Below are 14,645 nucleotides of genomic sequence, written 5' to 3'. Positions count from 1 at the left end.
AGACAATAGCATGAAGGCAAGAGCTGGAGGTGCTCAGAGGATCCGGGTGCCGTTGACGCCAGTAAATGCCGTGAGGATGGGATGCAAATGCCACCTTGGTGCCCACCTGTGGTCTGGCCTGCGTCCCTGGCTCTGGTACTGATACGGGTCCCTGCAGGCACCTGGAAGCAAATGTGTCAGCCACAGTGCTCTGCCCTCGGAAGTGGTAAACCACAGCGGCCAAACCAGTTCCCAGGAATAGGTTTCTGGGCTGTCATTGTCAACCTCCAGCACACCTGTGACTCACCGACCCCTCTCCAGGAGCCCCTGCACTGTCTGGGGTCTGGTCTGGGCGGTGTCCGCCTCCAGAAGTCAGGCCAGTCCAGTACAAGGCAGTCTCTCCTACACACTTGTTCATTTCTTCACTCAACAAATGCGTATTGAGAGCCTACTGCACGCAGTCACTGAGGACCGCCTCCTCCCCCTAGAGCCTCTTCTTAGAGGAAACTAGACTCTCTTCCAGAATGGTCCTTTCCTGCACCCCAACTCCCACCCCAGACCAAGAAATACCCTCAGGGCAAGGATTTGCTGGAAATAAGGGCTGTGGTCCAGGGAGAGACTCCTGAGCAGGCTATGGATTTCTTGGACTCTGCCTCCCAAATGCCCAGTGCCCCAGTTCCCTCTCCTCGGGAGCGCAGACTTCCCACATCTGGAGGGTCACAAAAATATAACAATGGTCACCACATACTGGACACTTACCTGTGCCGGGTATATGATGCTAAACTTTTATGAAGGGTTTTAATTCTCATGACCATCTCCGGAAAAAGGAACTGTCCTCATTTACAGATTGGGACACTGAGGTTCTGAAGGTTGACATAAATTGAACAGCCACACAGCAAACAGCAGGGCCTAGATTCAAACCCAAGCTCGCCTACCTGGAGCGGAGAGCAGAGGCAACACTCGCCCTGGAGCCGTGGGGATTTGGAAAACATACTGGCAGGGGAGCCGGCCAGGGCAGTGTCCATCCTTTCCAGACAAGGCCTGGGCCACATGGTGCCCTCTGCTGGCCACGGGCCCACCTGCACCAGCTCTGAGGTGGCCACACTCCCAGCATCCCTAAGGGACTACTCCTGCCCTCTACACTTCCCCCTTCCCACCTACAACGCAGCTCAGGGCAGCCATACCCTGAGAAGACATCCCTCACAGCTTGGCCACAGTCGCCCCTTGGCCCTTGCTGTCCCACTGCCCTCTATGTGTGGGGGCCTTGGTTGCTCAGAGGCCTCAAGCAATGACAGCCCAGCCTGTCAGGGATCTGGGGTGTCTTGGTTGCTGACCAGGGCTGGGGGATTGATGCAGGTAAGCATGGGCCACAGGGCCTTGCTCCTTGGGCCCCCAACCAGATACAGCACCCCCTCTTCCCTCAGACTTCTCCCTTTCCCACAGCCCAGCAGGAGGAACTCCCTAGAAATTGGCTCCAGGGGCCTGGACTGTCCTTGGGAGGACAGGACCACAGGAATTAAGCTACAAGCTACCGGGGCTCCAGCCTCACTCCTCCAGGCACCCCCCACCTGGTTCCCAGGTGGGGGCCATCCCTGGGTGCACCTTGTCCCTTGTCTACTCTATAACCATCTGTAGGAGTGCCCTGCAGTGAGAGAGCTGGGACACAAGGGTACAGGGACAGGATGGGGATTGGACAGGAGAGAGGTGCACTGCAGCCATGAGAATGCTGAGTCTGAGGCGGGGGTCTTCTTGGTCACAGATCATTGCAGAGGGAGCTGGGGCAACCAGCAGAATTTGAGGGAGCGTGTGACACGTGGGGTCAAGCCCGCTGTCCCTCCTTCGATGATCTCATCTTGTTCTGAGGCTTTAAATTCCATCTGATCTCTAATGACTCCCACACCGTGTCTCCTGCCCCAACCTCCCCACTGAACTGCAGACTGTGTATCCTACCAGCCATCTCTCCATCCTTCAGGTCTCAGCTTGCTCAGAGAAGCCCCCCATACACCCCCGGACTAAGTCAAGGTTGCTTACTGCATATTCCCAGCCTGCAATTCCATTTCCATGGGAGTCCTGACACTTCAGAGTTACTTGTTCACAAACTGAACACCAGGCCAGCCTGCTCTCAACTTTGGATGGTTGTGAGGATTAAATAAAGTCATTCATATAAACAGTTTAATAGGAGTTGGTCAGCCAATATTACCATAATTATAGTGGACACTCAGACATTTGTTGTTTGTGATGGAAAAGCAGCACACTAGAAATAATATTTAAGCCAGAAATCACAGCCTTGGATAAACCCTGGGAAATGCTGGGGAACCATAGCCCAGTTGGAACATTACTGTTCTAAATGACTTCAGCTCCCTCAAATTCTAGTGGGCCTGGCCAACACAGCCCTGGCTAGATACGGCTCAGTCTCATAGACCGGGTGGCTGTGGGGGCAGTGAACCCCTTCAGACCACCCCCTACTATCCTCAGGCAAAGTGTGGTCTGAGGACCAGCAGTGCCCACTCACTTGGGAGTTTGTTAGAAATGCAGAATCTTGCCCTTTTTCCCAGGATCTACTAAATCAGAATTTGCATTTTAACACATTCAAGTTTGAGAAGCACTGCCCCAGACCACAGACAGCATCTTAGAACAAAGGGCTAAAAAGGATACTTAAAAAAAAACTGTGAGTTCCACCCAAGTCCTGGTTTCTAAACCAGTGCATCTCCATTTTATAGAGGAGCCATCTGAGACCCATCGGGCAGTCATGCTAGCCTGTCAGAATCCATTCTCTGGACACCCTGACTCCCAAACTCACACACCCTCTCATGTCTCAAGCAGCCTCACCTGCTCCATTCCCATTTTTGAAATAAAGGGCTGCCACGAGTGCCCTTGGTGCCTGTTCTCTTGGCCGCCAGACAGGGCTGGACACCAGGTGGCGTCTGGGAAAGTGGCCAGGTCACAGCAAGCAGGTGAGGGAGAGGCCTTCCCAAGAACAGGGTGGGAGGCACCCAGTACAACCTGAGCTGGGGCAGGGAGGTGGCCGAGAGGACCTGTTTGCTCTGCCTGGAGGGCTGGGCCCAGACCACTGCAACTGTCTCCCCACCCCCACCCCCGCCCCCAGACAGAAGCTCAGCTGAGAGCCCCCTCCCTGTCACCTAGCCCCCGTGGGAATGGCTCAGGCCAGAAGCTACCATCAAATCTGCTCCTTTCTCCCAGGGCCTGGTGACTTCTTGGCAGGTAACAGCCCCAAAGACAAACACATTCTGCCAAGCAAATAACTGTCCAACAGTGGGGGCCCTGGGGAAGGCCTGGGAGTGGGTCTGAGCTGCCAGAAGACCCAGGTGACAGGGTGGGGGCCCCTCTTCTGCAGAAAACAAATAGCCGTGGACATCTGGAAGGACGCAGGATGCAGATGCACTGTAACAGCACTGGGGGCAGAAGCGAGGGTGCTCAGCCCAGGGGTCTCTGGGCCAGTCTCCCAGGCTCCCTTGCACTGGGCTCTGTGTCAGGCTACATAGAGACCCTGGGGCCTTGAGGCAGAGACCAGTTTTTCTGCGGTGCTTCCGTCTGTCTTGTGCAATCTGTGGCCACAGGTTCCCTCACTGAGCTGCCTGCAGACGGCCGGAGAATCCTCTCCCCCCAATTCCCACACCTTAGACCCCCTGGCTCAGTGCCAGGGCCACCATCATTTAGAACACACAGCTCTGCCAGTCAGGGTGAAGACCCAATTTGGGAGTCTGCAATTATGTGAAAACAATACCAGCATCTGGGAACTGATGCCATGGGTCCAAGCCTGTAAGACAAGCAACTCCCTTCCCCCTGTGATCTCACTTTCCCTTCAACACAGAAAGGGTGATGATGTGACTGAGGACACAGTTGAGTTCTGAGTTCTTACAGACATGAAGGGATGAATACAGTGAACCCACAATTTGCTGATGTATTTGTCAATTAAGTTTCTTTCATGCTATGGACCACTGCGTAACCCACCTCCCCATCTCCGGAGGCCAAGGTCATAGGCCTGTCTCACATAACTATGTGGGGGTAGGATCCAAGTTAGCTTGTCAACTGCCTGGAGTATGGTCCCTATTTGGCTCTCGGGCTCCCAGACCAATCTGCAAAAAGGTACCTAATCCATAGTCCAGCAGAACCACTAAAGAAAGATGCATTTCCTCTTCTAAATCTAGTCCCAGCTGGGTCTGAGGACTCCCCAACTCGGCCTTGTCTGTTTCCCCAGTAGGAAGATGCCCATGGTGCTCTGCATTCTTCCTGTGCAATTCCTGCATTCACACCTGTGCGCCATGCCTGACACACAGTAAGTGCCCACACAATGCCTGCTGGCTGATACACACTAACTTGGCCGGTACATCTTATGTACTGGGGATAGAGTAGTGCTCAACTGATGCATGGTAGGTACCCTGAGGAGGCCACTGGGAAGAGTTTTAACCTTTCTGGCCACTGGAAACCAGGAACAGCAGCAGATCTAATTATAATCCCAGGACTGATTTCACAAACATATAATGAACCGCAGGGTCTCAGTTTTCCCATATGCAAGAAGGAGAGACATAGAGACCAAAAAGCACATATCACAGAGCCACTGGGGGGGCGAAGCAGGTACACAGGGGCTTCAGGGAGCAATAAACTCACTGACACACATGAAAACAGGGTTTTTTTTGGTGTGTGTTAATTTAATCATACAAATATTCATTTATACAGTAAGGAAAAACCTCCTCATCTTCATCTCCTCCCAGGCACCATAAGGCCCCACCACAAACACCCACCCAGCTTGCTTGCTGCACACCACTGTCCAGGTGGAGGAGGCAGCTACTGCTGCTCCAGCATTCACACGAGGAAACAAAGAAAAGGCGAGGCAGGGTGGGGTGGGGAATCAGCTTGCAGTTCTGGGCCCTGGCAACCCCACCACCCTCTCCCGCTGGGGCTCACATTGAATTTGGGGAGGTGTTTATTCTTATGCCCACTTCCCACCTTGGCCATCCTTGGGCCACAGCAGCTGTCTTGGTGAGGTTCTCTCCTGGCTGGAAGTGCCTTTGATGAACTTTAGGTAACAGCCAGTCCTTGCTGGGGGAAGAGAAGGCAGTTTCTTGTAGAAAAATGCCCCAAATTCAACTGTCCCCATGGGAAAAAAGAAAAAACGCATGCACGCGTGCACACACATCCACACACACCTCATTCTGTGAACACAGACAGATTCCTCCCAAGCCTGAGCCCCTCTGCCTCCCCCGCTGGCCTCAGGTCCTTAAGGATGGTGCCTGCCTCACCTTGCGGGTGCCAGACACTGGTGGTCCTGCCCAGAGGCAGCCTGTCATTTGGTAAAGAGTCCAAGAGGAACTGAGACTACTGGCGCTGAGAGGGTAGCCTTTGCAGCCCCACTAGGCAGTGGAAAAGAGGGGCTCTAAGGACTTGCTCAGAACCCAAACCAGCGAGAAGAGGCAGGATGAATGGTACCAACAGCCTCCAGGTCTTGGGGGAACCATGGACTCCTTCCGCCCCTACTCCATGGCTTGCGCTCGCTCGCTCTGGCCTCTGCAAGGAGCTCACCTCTCCAAAGATGTGTACAGAAATGGTTTGTTCTTGGGAGGGAAGCCAACGTGCTTGGGACAACTACCTTGCCAGGTGAGACTGCCTAAAAGCAAGAGGAGGAGCAGGATCCCTCTGGCAGGGCCAGACCCACTGACGGTGATCTATGAAGCCACTGCTGAATAACGGCAGGCACCCCCTCCTGAGAAAAGGGGAAGGGGCACCTAGTGTGGGGCAGATGAGGAAGCCAGGAGACCAGGGGACGTAAAGCCTCCCATGATCCTGCGGGGGCAGCTGGAGATGTGATGCTTTGAGGGCTATCAAGTGAGTAGAACGGCTGGGCATGTGTGGGCTCCAGGGTGGCGGTGTCCCAGGAGGTTGGCACCAACAGTGGCGGCAGTCTGGGCCCCATAGGGCCCTCAAACAAAAAGCCATCGTGAGCCCCTGGCTTGGACCTGTGGTGGCCTGGGCACCCCTGCTCTGCTGGGAATGGGGTGCTCTTTGTGTGCATAGAAAGCAGGTGCTCCAGTGTGAGCTCCAGTCCAGCCCCTGACCCAGCTGCACTGCCCTTTTAGCAGGCAGGCTCCACCCTCCCCTGGGGCTTCTCCAGTGGACCAATGGTTACTCCCCCTTTTATTTGGGGGGAGGTGGGGAGGCAAAGGGGGAATTTCATACAAGCTTTTCTCTCACAGTCAAGCTTGAAAAACACAACAGTCTCAGAAGAGGATGAGGAGGAACAAACAACACACGTTTTCCGAACTCAGACACCCAGACAGAGACAGACAGGCAGGCAGACCCTCACCCACACCCAGGCTATATGACCCCTTGCAGCCAATCATCGACCTGGACTCCCTGCTGTGTCACACCCCCGGGGTGGGTGGGGGTGTGGTAACAGGCAGGTGACCCAGCAACCGCACCCTAGATCCATATCCCCGGCTATCAAACAAACCAAGACTCGAGGGAAGGAGGGGGTGAGAAGAGAAGAGGGACTTTGCATATTCTTGTATCTTTGGCAGACAGCTGTTCTGGCCTGGTTTAAGCTTCCCAGGGAGATATCCACATCTCAACCTGCTCGGAATCCACAGGATGCCAGTGGGGCCACCTGTCCCAGTGAGCAGCCAGCCAATCAACCTGTGCTCCGGCTGGGCTGTCCCTTGCCCGCCACCTCCCAATAACTAAGCATCCTGCTCAGGGCGGGGGTCCTTTCATTCCCAGCAAAATGTGGTCTCCAAGATCACTCAGTAAGTGTGGCCCTTCCCCATGGCAAATTCCCCATCTGGGGCTCCATTTTCATACCTTAACAGCTCAGCTCCACTAACAGGCTGCAAAAACACCCCAAAGGACAACTGGAGAGAAACACAGGGAAGGGAGTTGTGTGACAACAGAGAAGCAGGGGACACCTTCACATTCGCCTGCTGCACACTCGCTGGTGAGCTGCACCAACACCCGTGTGTGTGTGTGCACGCAGCACACACATATACGCAGCACAGAGGCAGCGTTCCCAGAGTGAATGGGGAGCCGCTGTGTACCAAGAATCCAAGAGAGCAGTAAGCGTGATGGCATTTCTCTCCGCCAAGAGAAACAAGGAAGGAAAGCAATTCGAATTGTTACAAGTGTGTGCAGGAGGACACCTCTCAGCCTCACAAACTCCCACGTCACCCGAGATCTGTCTTCAAGGCTTCCTCTGCTGGCCACACAGGGAAGTTTGGTCTTCAGAGAGGTTCTGACGGTAACAAGCCACAGGGTTGACAAATACAAATGTCAAAGGTGTAAATCAACAGAAGATTAAAGAGAAAAGAAGAGGAAAAGCGTGATAACTCATGGGCTGATGCCATTAAAAACAAATGGGGTTGGAGACTCGTGGAGTCAGGTGGCACGGCAGGTGTCCTCCTATAGCACTGACCCGCAGAGTCCCCAAGCAGGCCATGCCAGTTTTGAACCTGAATTGCTTCCAGAGCAACAAGCATTCTATAAACAGCATGTTATCCCTTATCTAAAAAAAAAAAAAAAAAGTGGGGAAAGGGGAAAAAATTAACATGTGCTCAAAACTACAACCTGTCTGTAGGCAAAATAATTTTTGTTTAAAAAGATGGCTTTTTTCCCCCATTTTAAACATTTTTTTCCTTCCCGAGCGACCTAATGACTTGTTAGATTGACGCCTAATAAACAAAACCCAAACTGGCTGCATGGATTTCTTCTTGGTAGCCTCAACACCACTCCTGCGATTCGGCATTCACACACGCACACTGAGTTTTATTCAAAACTAGTCTTTCTGATTCTTCCTCTTCTTCCAGGATGGGGGTCAGAGCCAGGGGTCCGTGCGATGTGGTCTGCAATCCAGAGGAACCCCTTGCCCTCCCCCCCAGAGTCAAGCCTTCTGCCTTTTGTTAATTTTTCTTCTTGCTGACACCCGTTTAAGACTGGCCGAAGGGGTAAGGCCCGTGGAGCCCCTGGAAGAGAGTGAACACAGTCAGTGGTGGCAGACACAGCAGGTACAATGTGACAACCAAACCAAGTAAAAGAATCTACGGTTCCCAGTGAGCCAGAAGGAAGCTCCAAGGCACAAACAAGACTTGAGGGTTGTCCTTGCCATGCAAATCTTCAGAAGGCCACATATCAGCACATTTCAAGTTTTTGCTAAGTGTTCTCCTGCAAACACACCATCCAAGAGAGGGGAGGCTGGTGGAGAGATTCTTCATCTTTCAAATTCTAGATCAACTGGTGCCAACTTTCCTCCACCCAGGTCACAAAGCCTTCCCTCCTTGACAACATCTTAACCTCTCTGCTAAAGATCCTTGGACACCACTTTCTGCACCTTAACCTCAGGTGCAGGCTACTGCTGGCTGATGACACTTATATCAACAACACACACACTGGAGCAGAAAAAGCAACTGTCCACCGGGCACCTAGTACAGACATGGCAGCAGGGGGTTTGCGTACACTGTCTTTAGGTGAATTATTACACTCATTTGACTGATGCCCATCTGACTGCAGACATTAGGAGACTTGCTCAAAGTCACATGGGTAGTAAAAGGCAGAGCCAAGATTCAAACCCAAGTCTGATCTTTGCTCTCTTCACATTGCCTCTCCCTTGCCACATGATGATAAGGTTTACTCCAAATTCCCAAAGGCGTTTTCTATGCTGCTTGGCTGGTGGAGAAGGCATCATAGGCTCACTTTTCCCTTATGTTAAGAATGAGACACCAAGATGTGCCAACACCAAAAGCGGCCACACAAACTTGCTGGAGGATGTCTTGTGCCTCCCTCCACCTTCACACCTCTGTGGAGTGTGCTCCTTGAAAAGATCCGGTCAATGCCAAGACCTGGGAGGGCAAAGGTAACTGGTAACCAGCCTCACTAAAGGTCCTACACCCCAAACTGGCCCAGAAGCAGAGGGCCCTTGGACCAAGGGGACCAAATGGGTACAAAGAGCAGGTGGCACAGCCATAATCATGACAAATGACCAGAGGGGTTTCCCGATGCTTGACAACTATGTTAAGTAAGAATCCTGAATCTAGGCACAACTGGGGTGAGGAGGCACAAGAATGATTGAGATGACATTTTCCATTAGCTTGGTAAGATGTGAACAGTCAGAATTTGATTATCTTTTAAAAATAACACGTTTCTTTGAAAAGAAATGTAAGTGCTTGGTTGCAGGGTTGTCAGTGATTAGAATCCCTTTCCAGTATGACTTTGTTTGCTGCCATCTCTCTAGCACTTAGCATGGCACCTGTCCCTCAGCAGGCACCCGGTAAGTATTGTTGAATTAATAATTGAAAGAGAACAGGTATTTCTCAGACTACTACCTGGAGTGCCAGACCCTTCGAAGTCACAAGAATATTGGCCCTTCCAAACCAAGTTTTTAAACAGCCGCTTAGGCCTGGGGACACAAGTGTCTGTGTCATGCCATCCATCTGGTCACAGCCTCCCAGGTCCCAGGAGAGGCTGGGCTCCCTGGGAGTGGTCAGCTAGAGATGCACAACCTTCACAGTTTTCACTGCAATGGGCTGCAGGTCACGCGGAAGTGGGAGAAGGAGATCTGGGTTCTGATCCCCGCTTTGCACTAGCACACCAAATGACCATGAATAAAGTCCCTTCCCCGCATAGGATCTCAGATTCCTCCTTAAAACTTCTAGATTTAAGGTTCTAGGAGCTGACATAAAGTACCTACCTAGCTCAGGAGGTTCAAAAATAGTGTTCTAAGAAAAAAATGCCCTTTGGTCATGCTTATTTAGACCAGAGGTCAAAGCTGCCAAAAATAGGGAACATGAGATTAAAGTTCCCAGTTTTTTTCAGTGGAAAGCACTGAAATTGCTTTTGTCTTTTTTTTTCTCCCTCCATAAAAAGCCTCAGGAGACCAGAAATAGGCCTCAAGCTGCTTGGTGGTATCGCTGAAGAGGTGAATATGGGAGACAGGCAGGCCAACACTGAAAGAGCATCAACTACGTGCTGCCGGGTGCTGCTGGAGCACTTGAACATGTTCTCTTTAATTCTCACAAAGATAAACTGAAACAAGTATGCTCTCCAAGCTCAGAGAGGTGAGGTAACCTGATCAAGAGCACAGAGCTGGTAAGCAAAGCAGTGGTGGTTAAAATGTCACGTCTGCCAGCCCCGAGTCAACCATGCCTCCAGCAGGCGAGCTGAGACTGTAACCATGTCAGTAGTCACAGACCCACCCACTCAACCAAGTGTGGGCCAGACCAACTAAGGGCTCTCAGACTCCATTTTGTGGGGCCTGGTTGGAAGGTCACAGGCCCCAGAGATGGAAATTAAAAAAGCTTAAAACAAGCTGCTCTCAGTATTTCCCAACCAACATTCATTCATCCCAACAATCCAAGGAGAGCAACAACAAAGGCTCAGATTCCCATACGATTTAGAACCAATACAACGCTCAAAAGTCTTTGTGCAGAAAAACACGCACAGAGAAAAGAAAACAGAAGAACAAACAGCATTTGTTTTCTATAAATTTTTTTCCCCTTCACCCTAAATTTAACTGCTTTCCAGACCAAAGCTCCACACACTTCACATAGGCCTTTATAAAGCAAGCACTAGCCTTGTGACTTGTCTGGAATGCTTGGAGAAGGGAGTTCATGACTTTGCCAAGGAGCTGTCGTGCATTCCCATTTTACAGATAAATGGACCCCATGCAATTGGCAGAGAGAGCAATACAGACATGGGCATTTTCAGATTTCCACCTGAACACCCTGGCCCTTAGACCATTCAGTGTAGTATTTAACTAGCTTAGATTAATTAATTAATTAATGTTGATCCTCTATTTACTGACTGAGGTGCTGTGCCTCTTGGAAAGAAAAATGCTATCTAATTCCCTTTCATCCAGAGAATGGCATATTGGAGTTGTTGATGTTTAATTGGCACAGAAACATGGCTTGAGGAACAAGCTCTATTTTCCTTCCCCCCCAAATAAATTACTATCACTTCAAGGAAGAGAGAGGGAGCCAATTCTATCTCAGAATTACTTTATCATCTAGACTCCCCACACGCAGGATTATAGGTGTCACAAGTGGATCATAGAACACAGGCAATGCAACACCAGTTATAGAGGAAAAGCCTGGCGGAGATTCCAAGAACAGCTTGCCCAGGGCGTCCGATGGCAGAAGGCCAAGCAGGAAGTGCCTTTCCTAAGTGTGGGATGAAGGTATATTTGAAACGAGATGCCCATCCACATTTCAGATTCCACTGGAGTTCCAAGACCCCGTGTAACAGGTTCTGGTGGCTAATGTCTCCAGCACCAGCCCAAAAGTAGGGTTTGACAATACAGATAGTGTTCACTCTCTTCTGGGGCCTAACAACTCTTCAACTTTTACCCACAGGAAAAGCAAATGCCAAACATTTTCATTAACCTGGCACCCCTGATATCTCTCCTATAACAGGTGTGCCACTAATAAGGAAAACAGATCAAGGGATGGATGCATCAGATGGTACCACACAAAGCCCTGAATTAAACTCCGACAAGCAGAAATGGAGGCCATCACAGCATGATTACAAAACTCAGTTTGATGCAGAAGACCACCCTCTTCTCTATGAGGATTCACCTCTCACCACATAGGGACTAGCAGCAAGGCCGGATTTATGCATATTAATAGAGGGTGTAAATGACCAAGCCAAGAAAAGAACTCCTCTATCTGACTCCAGGTCTAAAGAGCAGCTCCCCAGGGCCAACTTGCACAGAAATGGCTTTTCAAAGGCTACATTTCTTGGGAGTGGCCCCACATCTGCTAGGGGACATGAAAGTGTTCCTGGCGAAGGAGAGACAGCCTTTAGGTCCACAGGGGTTGAGGTGTTGCCTGTTTGCTTCAGTCTTCCCTAAGCTTTCACTGAACAGCTGTCATGGCTGTGAGCCCTGGGACCTAAATTCTACTTGGCTACAGGGCAGGCGAGCCCTCTTAAAGCATGGGAGCTCCATACCTGCCAGCTAAGACAGAGGGGCCTCCCTACTCGTGGGTGTCTGGGAAGAGACCTTGGCCTCAAGCCAGCTGAATGATTACGGTAGTTGGGCCAGGTCCTGAGCTGCACTTCCACAATGGAATAACTACTGTGAGTCATAATTTGGCTAATTTTCTAAAATATTTTTGAAAGAGAACACTTATAGACATAAAAGACAAGCTAGCTCAGTTTCACTCATCACAATCTCCTGAAAGGACAATTTAAGATCCAGTACTTGCGGGCCTGTCCTCAAAGCAAAACTAAAAATAAAAACTATCTCTTTGATTTGTTTTTCACAATAGTTTATAGTTGCCCCTGTGGAATAGCAGAGTCACTCCCAGCCGGTGATTTGGTTATCACTGATCTTATGTGAGTGGGTACCTACAATAACTTAAAGGTTCTTCCTAAAATTGTACAGAAATCAAAATAACTTTTCCAAAAAGGAGTACTAAAAAAAACAGGAAACTATTTTGTTTCAGATAGAATGTATTTTTTTAAAGAACTTACCCCCCCCCAAAATTATTTATTTATTTAGGCCGTGCTGGGTCTTAGTTGCAGCACGCAGGATCTTCGTTGCAGCATGTTTAATTACAGCGTGAGGGATCTTTAGTTGAAGCATGAGGACTTCTTAGTTTTGGCATGCAAACTCTTTAGTTGTGGCATGCATGTGGGATCTAGTTCCCTGACCAGGGATCGAACCCGGGCTCCCTGCATTGGGAGCGTGGAGTCTTACTGGACCACCAGGGAAGTCCCTCAGCTAGAATATTTTTAGACATTTACTCATCAATGTTCAGCAGTAGGGAGTACAGTGCTATCAGAGGAGAAAGCTGCCCTTTTACGACAGTGGAACCTGTTTCTTCTTTTCTTTTCTTTTTTTGGCCATACCACACACATGGCACGTGGGATCCTAGTTCCCCGACAAGGGATCGAACCCGCACCCCCTGCATTGGAAGTGCGGAGTCTTAACCACTGAACTGACTGTCAGGAAAGTCCAGTGGAACCTGTTTCTGCCAGTTATTTGTACCTTGCACATAGTAAGACACAAGTGTCAGTAAAATGAATGAATGAACTGTGAAATACTCTGCACTGCTGAGCCATCTCTGTTTAACCTTCCAGGAGAAAAAAAAAAAGGAAGGCTAAAATTCCTAATGAAACAACAATGTCTTACGAGGGCTTTTGAGGGTACTCTTTCTATATGAAAGCCTGTTTAGATAAAGCACCACAACATGAAAACTTTCACATACCTGTCTTATTTTGCTTTTACTTGTGATTTGATTTAAATAAATAAAAAGGTTCACACTGGTTAATAAAAAGAGAGGAGTGTTTGCTGCATGACTGTGAAACAACATGCTCTCGAGGTGTATACTGATGGCAGCATCAGATAACACCACCAGGGCCCTCCTCCTCCTTTCTCATTTCCTGGGCCAGTCCCAGTCAGCGCTTCGCCCACCTACCGCTCCTTTTGTATCATTTATGTACACTAAATGCAAACACAGAAGAATACAGGGTTTAGTATTAAGTTCTGTCCTGATCCTGTACTGCAAACTTGGTGTGGTGAGGCCCTGCTCATGGGGCTGGCTTGGCTGGCAAGGGCCAGAGACTGACCAAGCCCTGATTGAACCCATTCATCTCTCATTAATTAGAAATCAAGTCTGTACTGGAGCAATGGGCAGGGCAATGACGACTCTTCTCTCAGGAGCACTCAAAGCAGCGCCCTTCCCTCGATGGATGCTGACCGCACAAGGAGGCTTGCTGGTGGAATATCAGGGCCAGATCATCATGACGGGAACTTCTGCAGATGCTTTAACACTGGTGTTCAAGCCACTGTCATGTGACAGTCCTCAAAATTTCAAAGATGCAGTGGCTGAAGACAAGTATGAGAACAAGCCAAAGAAAAGAAAATAAACGTACTTTTATGCATGAAGGCTGTTCATGGGGCAGGTTCAGTTCACAGCCTTCTGATTGTGCCAAAGTTGTGCTTAAAAGCTTATTTAACTCAGGGGACTTCCCTGGTGGTGCAGTGGATTAGACTCCGTGTGCTCCCAATGCAGGGGGCCCGGGTTCGATCCCTGGTCAGGGAACTAGATCCCACATGCACGCCGCAACTAAGAGTTCACATGCCTCAACTAAGGAGCCCGCCTGCTGCAACTAAGACCCAGCACAACCAAATAAATAAATAAATATTAAAAAAAAAAAAAAAAAGCTTAACTCAGTTATAAGCGTGGTGAACTGTTGTTTTAAAAGCCCTGTAAAAGCACTTTTTATACTTACCTCTGTAACAGTTTTTCTGTTGCTCTTAACTAACTTCTACAGTCCTGCTGGGGACCTTCACGTCTATCCATCCATCCTCCCTCTAACCACCCATCCAATCCTTTGCCATGCATCCATCCTCTGTTCTTCCTCCCTCCATCACCCACCTTTCCATCCTCCCTCTTCCTTCCATTATTCCTCTGTCATTCATCCTCCCATCCCCCCAAGCTCCCCATGGCCAAAGGCAACTCCCAGAGCCTTCACCTACCCCCTGACAAATCAAGAAAATCACCAGGAAGAATAAAACTCAAACATAATTGTGAATGAAAACATATTATTTAAAGTCCTATAAGAAGATGAAGGATGTTGGTTGAGTTTGACTTCCCTTTCATTAAAGACTTCAGAAAAGGTTATTCGCTATTTGAAATTCTAGTCCCCAAGATCTCATGTAA

At 49.7% G+C, this 14,645-nt stretch overlaps 1 protein-coding gene across 3 annotated transcripts in view; it reads right to left on the bottom strand.

Annotated features, from left to right (window-relative positions):
• Nucleotides 1–7,284: 7,284 nt before the first annotated feature.
• ILRUN (inflammation and lipid regulator with UBA-like and NBR1-like domains) overlaps nucleotides 7,285–14,645 on the bottom strand; it is a 113,858-nt gene continuing 106,497 nt past the window's right edge. For all 3 annotated transcript variants that reach the window (XM_059938893.1, XM_059938895.1, XM_059938894.1), the window contains one exon: nucleotides 7,285–7,949. In XM_059938893.1, coding sequence (XP_059794876.1) covers nucleotides 7,914–7,949 — 36 coding nt within the window. In that variant the 3' untranslated portion in view covers nucleotides 7,285–7,913. The remainder of the gene's footprint in view (nucleotides 7,950–14,645) is intronic.

Source organism: Balaenoptera ricei, chromosome 11 (assembly GCF_028023285.1).
Source record: "Balaenoptera ricei isolate mBalRic1 chromosome 11, mBalRic1.hap2, whole genome shotgun sequence".
NCBI lineage: Eukaryota > Metazoa > Chordata > Mammalia > Artiodactyla > Balaenopteridae > Balaenoptera > Balaenoptera ricei.
The sequence above is the reverse complement of the archived record's forward strand: the minus strand, read 5'-3'. Positions and strand labels throughout refer to the sequence as shown.